The sequence below is a fragment of the Nerophis ophidion genome, linkage group LG01, assembly GCF_033978795.1.
Source record: "Nerophis ophidion isolate RoL-2023_Sa linkage group LG01, RoL_Noph_v1.0, whole genome shotgun sequence".
In the NCBI taxonomy this organism is placed as follows: domain Eukaryota; kingdom Metazoa; phylum Chordata; class Actinopteri; order Syngnathiformes; family Syngnathidae; genus Nerophis; species Nerophis ophidion.
The window spans coordinates 12,631,750-12,638,412 of NC_084611.1; the positions used below are offsets into that span (position 1 = coordinate 12,631,750).

At 40.2% G+C, this 6,663-nt stretch overlaps 1 protein-coding gene across 1 annotated transcript in view; it reads right to left on the reverse strand.

Annotated features, from left to right (window-relative positions):
- Positions 1-2,771, reverse strand: part of LOC133550197 (ral guanine nucleotide dissociation stimulator-like) — a 71,500-nt gene extending 68,729 nt beyond the window's left edge. The window contains exon 1 of the mRNA XM_061896357.1: positions 2,180-2,771. Coding sequence (XP_061752341.1) covers positions 2,180-2,200 — 21 coding nt within the window. The 5' untranslated portion in view covers positions 2,201-2,771. The remainder of the gene's footprint in view (positions 1-2,179) is intronic.
- Between the last annotated feature and the right edge of the window lie 3,892 nt (positions 2,772-6,663).

Here is a 6,663-nt window from a genome sequence, read left to right on the forward strand (position 1 = left end):
ATGATTATTTGAAAAAAAAAATGTTTATTAGTTTGAACATCAAATATAGATAGATAGATAGATAGATAGTACTTTATGTTGTCTTTGTAGCATATTCAACTGAATATGGGTTGAAAAGGATTTGCAAATCATTGTATTCCGTTCGTATTTACATCTAACACAATTTCCCAACTCATATGTAAACGGGGTTTGTGTGTATATATATATATATATATATATATATATATATATATATATATATATATATATATATATGTATATATATATATATGAATGTGCTCAAAAACCACTTTTGACCAAGATTTATTTGAAACAATATATATGTATATATATATACATATATATGTGAATTATATTTATATAGCGCTTTTTCTCAAGTGACTCAAAGCGCTTTACATAGTGACACCCAATATCTAAGTTACATTTAAACCAGTGTGGGTGGCACTGGGAGCAGGTGGGTAAAGTGTCTTGCCCAAGGACACAACGGCAGTGACTAGGATGGCACAAGCGGGAATCGAACCTGCAACCCTCAAGTTGCTGACACGGCCACTCTACCAACTGAGCTATGCCGCCCCATGTGTATGTGTATGTGTGTATATATATATATATATATATATATATATATATATATATATATATATATATATATATATATATATATATATATATATATATATATATGTGTGTATGTGTATGTGTGTATATATATATATATATATATATATATATATATATATATATATATATATATATATATATATATATATATATATATATATATATATATACACACATACACATACACACACACACATCCATCCATTTTCTACCGCTTGTCCCTTTTAGGGTCGCAGTGGGTGCTGGAGCCTATCTCAGCTGCATTTGGGCGGAAGGCAGTTGTACACCCTGGACAAGTCGCTTCTTCATCGCAGGGCCAACACAACAATTACACTCACATTCACCCACTAGGGCCAATTTAGTGATGCCAGTCAACCTATCCCCAGGTGCATGTTTTTGGAGGTGGGAGGAAGCCGGAGTACCCGGAGGGAACCCACGCAGTCACGGGGAGAACATGCAAACTCCACACAGAAAGGTCCCAAGCCCGGGACCACTCAGGACCTTTGTATTGTGAGGCACACACACTAACTCCTGTACCACCATGCTGCCCTTATACACACACATATATATATATATATATATATATATATATATACATACACACCGTATTTCCTTAAATTGCCGCAGGGCTTATAGTATGCGCCTGCCTTGAATTACTGCCGGGTCAAACTCGCTTCGCAAAATAATTAGCGCATGCTTAGTATTACCGCCAGGTCAAACTCGTGACGTCACGAATGACACCTCCCTTGTCATCAATTTTCAAAATGGAGGAGGCTGATTTCAATACCGGTAATTTGTAATCACATAAAGGGAAGAACATTAAGAGCTATTTAGTAAGATTTAAGGTCCAAGCTTACATCACACTCAATTTTTTTACTGCATGCCTTTGGTAAGTGCCGGATTGAGAAGAGGTTTTAATATAATTAGCGCATGCTTACTTTAATCGCATCCCTTTGGTAAGCGCAGGAGTGAGAAGAGGCAATTCAAGGAAATACGATATATATATTACATGCACCTGTGGATAAGTTGACTGGCAACACAAAATTGGCCCTAGTGTGTGAATGTGAGTGTGAATGTTGTCTGTCTATCTTTGTTAGCCCTGCGATGAGATGGTGACTTGTCCAGGGTGTACCCCGCCTTCCGCCCGATTGTAGCTGAGATAGGCGCCAGCGCCCCCCGTGACCCCAAAAGGGAATAAGCGGTAGAAAATGGATGGATATATATATATATATATATATATATATATATATATATTGTTTCAAATGAGACTTGGTCAAAAGTACTTTTTGAGCACATTCCACAATACCTTGATAATAATGACAACCGTGACATGAAATGTGCATATTGTTACATCCCTGACTGGACACTCCTTGACCTAATTGGGAAATTTCCTACACTTCCCAGCGGTCTTGAATCCAACACCTGTACTGTAGCCGCTGTCCCGATGTTACTTTGTTTCACAAATAATCTCCTCTAAATGTACTTTAATTATTTATTTAGTGTAATTATTATTTTAAAAAAAAAAGAAAGAAAAGCAGTGCACGTCATTAAAGATGCTTACCTGTTTTTCCAGCATGATCATTCTCTCGGTGTCATGTCCTTGATGGTGTGTTCAGGTGCTCTCCTCTACTAGCATCCTCTGTTAGCATCCTCTGTTAGCATCCTCGGCTAGCATCCCCATCAGTGGGAGACAAGACACAAAAAGCAAAATGACGGGAAAAAAGAGCTAACTGGCGCTTCAAACGACAACTAGGGAACCTTTTTTTCCGAAAACAAATGTCATCCTCGCCTCCAGCATGTCTCTCATCAGCGGGGAATGGCGTGGGGGTTTATCGGCTAAGTGGGGGGGCTCCTCGGTGGAAAAAAAAAAAAACAGCAGGAAGCTAACAGCTAGCTGGTTAGCATGCTAGCAGGCTAACGTGGAGTGTTTATTTGTCTCCTCCCGCCGTCGTCCATCCGCGCTCCGCCGCAAGCAAGCAGGGGGAAGGTGGGCTCCGACCGCTCATCTCCAAACCGAACCACCGACCCACCGTCCGGCATCCCCTCTGACGTGCAGTCGCTCTGGCTCGGACGCGGCGGCGATGTGTGACCGCGACCACGGGATGCTTTTAATGGATGCTGCGAGAGTCCTCTTCTTCGCCGCTCCCGTGTACCATGGCCGTGAACGCATCACACGTAGCACGAAGCAGGCTCAGTGGAAACGGCAGGTTCCTTGAACGCATCATATAGTCGAAATAACAGAACATGATAAGTTAGAAAGAACACTAAAGCTGTTTGAGTGGGGGGGAGAAAAAGGTATTGAACAAGAAAAAACACTGGTTTATTTGACTTTCATTTTGAAATACCAATCATAGAAATGAAAAATACATTATTTTAAAGGCCTACTGGAATGAGATTTTCTTATTTAAACGGGAATAGCAGGTCCATTCTATGTGTCATACTTGATCATTTCGCGATATTGCCATATATTTGCTGAAAGGATTTAGTAGAGAACATCGACGATAAAATTCAAAACTTTTGGTCGCTAATAAAAAAGCCTTGCCTTTCCCGGAAGTCGCAGACTATGTGCGCGTGACGTCACTGCTTGTCGGGCTCCTCACTGTGAGCCATACTTGCCAACCCTCCCGGATTTTCCGGGAGACTCCCGAAATACAGCGCCTCTCCCGAAAACCTCCCGGAAGAGATTTTCTCCCGAAATTCAGCTGGAGCTGGAGGCCACGCCCCCTCCAGCTCAAACATGCACAGTTCGAAGCTTGAAAAGGAGGATTGCAGGCGGATCTGACGGCATTTAACTCATTTTTAAAAACAACTGCTAATCCTCCTCCTTTTCGACCGGACGACCGCGGAAAATTAAAGTAGGAATACTCCGGAGGCAGAAGTTCATTAGGAGGGGCGGACTCACCGGCTCTCAGCCATGTTTCCGTCACACAGAGGAAGTCAAGTCCGCCGCCCGCGGGAAGTGAAGAAATCCTTCAGGATAAACGTTTTGTTTGTCAAAGATCTGGCGTTCACAAGGGCGCAGCAAATCCAGGTCGGGCCCGACACACAGCCCGCAGGTGGCGGGGGAGAGGAACCACGAGCAGTGAGCTGACAGAGACGAAAATAGACGCAAACAACACAAAAACGAACAGAGCTGACAGTGAGAAACGGCAGCGCAAAGCACATACTGGCGCCATCTTCTGGAAACTCGGAAGTGACATTACTCAAATAGTGAAAGGTAAGTGTTGTTGTTTTTTTAGTAACCAGCAAGCACAGTACAGTTAGTAGAACAACCGTGTTTTTATTACTGTGTATTTGATAGGTGCCGTCTGAAATTCAACTATTTCTTTTATATATATATATATAATAAAATAAATATATATAGCTTGAATTCACTGAAAGTTAAGTATTTCATACATCTATATATATATATATATATATATATATATATATATATATATATATATATATATATATATATATATATATGTGTGTATATGTGTATATATATATATATTTATATATATATATATATATATGTATATATATATATATATATATATATATATACATATATATATAAATTACAGCCAATATAAAAATATTGGCTGTGAATATACTCTCCTCTTAACCACGCCCCCTGACCAACCCCAAACCACGCCTCCGCCCCACCCGACCACGCCCCCCACCTCCCGAAATCGGAGGTCTCAAGATGGGCAAGTACTGTATGCTGTGAGCCGCCAGCAGTAAGAGCAATTCTGCCCGAGAATGCGACAATTTCCCCATTAATTTGAGCGAGGATGAAAGATTCGTGGATGAGGATATTGATAGTGAAGGACTAGAAAGAAAAAAAAAGTTTAAAAAAAAAAACAGACAAGGGCAAGTGAGAGCGATTCAGATGTTTTTAGACACATTTACTAGGATAATTCTGGAAAATCATTTATCTGCTATTATGTTGTTAGTGTTTTAGTGGGATTAAATAGTACCTGAAGTCGGAGGGGTGTGGCCACGGGTGTCTTGACGCCAGAGTCTCTGAGGGAAGTCACGCAGCTGCATGGACGGCGCAAGCTCCGCTGATCTCCGGTAAGAGGCGACTTTATACCACAATTTTTTCACCGAAAACTGCCGGTAAACATGTAGTGGGGATGCATGTTCGCTTGACCACTCTGATCCATAGTAAAGCTTCACCTCCGGGAATTTTAAACAAGGAAACACCGGCCGTGTTTGTGTGGCTAAAGGCTAAAGCTTCTTACCTCCATCTTTGTACTTTGACTTCTCCATTATTAATTGAACAAATTGCAAAAGATTCAGCAACACAGATGTCCAGAATATTGTGTAATTATGCGATTAAAGCACACTACTTATAGCTTGGATCGGGCTGGAAAATAATCTCCGCTACAACCCGAGACGTCAAAAGCACGCGTCATCACAAGCGTCATCATACCGTGACGTTGTCAACACGACACCTCGCGGAAAATTTAAAATTGCAATTTAGTAAACTAAAAAGGCCGTATTGGTATGTGTTGCAATGATAATATTTTATCATTGATATACAAACTATCAGACTGCATGGTCGGTAGTAGTGGGTTTCAGTAGGCCTTAAAGGGGAACATTATCACCAAACCTATGCAAGCGTCAATATATACCTTGATGGTGCAGAAAAAAGACCATGTATTTTTTCAACCGATTTCCGAACTCTAAACGGGTGAATTTTGGCAAATTAAACGCCTTTCTGTTTATCGGTCTTTTAGTAGTGACGTCAGAACGTGACGTCACCGAGGTAACACACCCGCCATTTTCATTTTCACATTACAAACACCTGGTCTCAGCTCTGTTATTTTCCGTTTTTTCGACAATTTTTTGGAACCTTGGAGACATCATGCCTCGTCAGTGTGTTGTCGGAGGGTGTAACAACACTAAAAGGGAGGGATTCAAGTTGCACCACTGGCAAGAAATCTGCCGCCAGACCCCCATTGAATGTACCAGAGTGTCTTCACATTTGACCGGCGATGCTAAGACGGACATGGCACAGAGATGTATGGCTAACCTGCAGATGCATTTGCAACGATTAAGTCAACAAAATCACAAAGGTGAGTTTTGTTGATGTTATTGACTTATGTGCTAATCAGACATATTTGGTCACGGCATGACTGCCAGCTAATCAATGCTAACATGCTACGCTAATCGATGCTAACATGCTATTTACGCTAGCTGTATGTACATTTGAAACTAGATAGCCACATTTAATGCGAAACAAACACTTACCAATCGACGGATTTAAGTTGCTCCAGTGTCACAAAATGCGAAAGTCCTGATCGTTTGGTCTGCACATTTTACCGGCGATGCTAATAAGGCAGCCATGCTATGGGCCACTTCATTAGGTACACCCACACTATGGCCGAATAGCGTCAATAGCTATTCGCTCAACAGCTTCAATTTCTTCTTCAATTTCGTTTTCGCTATCTGCCTCCATACTCCGACCATCTGTTTCAATACATGCGTAATCTGTTGAATCGCTTAAGCCGCTGAAATCCGAGTCTGAATCCGAGCTAATGTCGCTATATCTTGCTGTGGTAACCGCCACGTTGTTTGTATTGGCAGCACTGTATGACGTCACAGGGAAATGGATAGTGGTTGCGAAGATAGCGAAAATAAGGCACTTTAAAGCTTTATTTAGGGATATTCCGGGACCGGTAAAATTTTGAAAAAAACTTCAAAAAATACAACAAGCCACTGGGAACTGATTTTTATTGCTTTTAACCCTTTTGAAATTGTGATAATGTTCCCCTTTAAAGCTGTTTGAGTGGGGGGAAAAAAGAGTATTGAACAAGAAAAAAATACTGGTTTATTTGAATTTCATTTTGAAATACCAAACATAGAAATGAAAACTACATTATTTTAATATATAATATTCAATAAAAAATAATATTTAGGAATAGTAATATTTGATCATGCACACTATTTTCTTTAGCTTTGTTTTGGATATTTATTCTGTAATGCTTACATTTTCATTAAATAAAAAGTAGATTTCTTTATACATGTAACTAATACTTATTTCAAGATGTA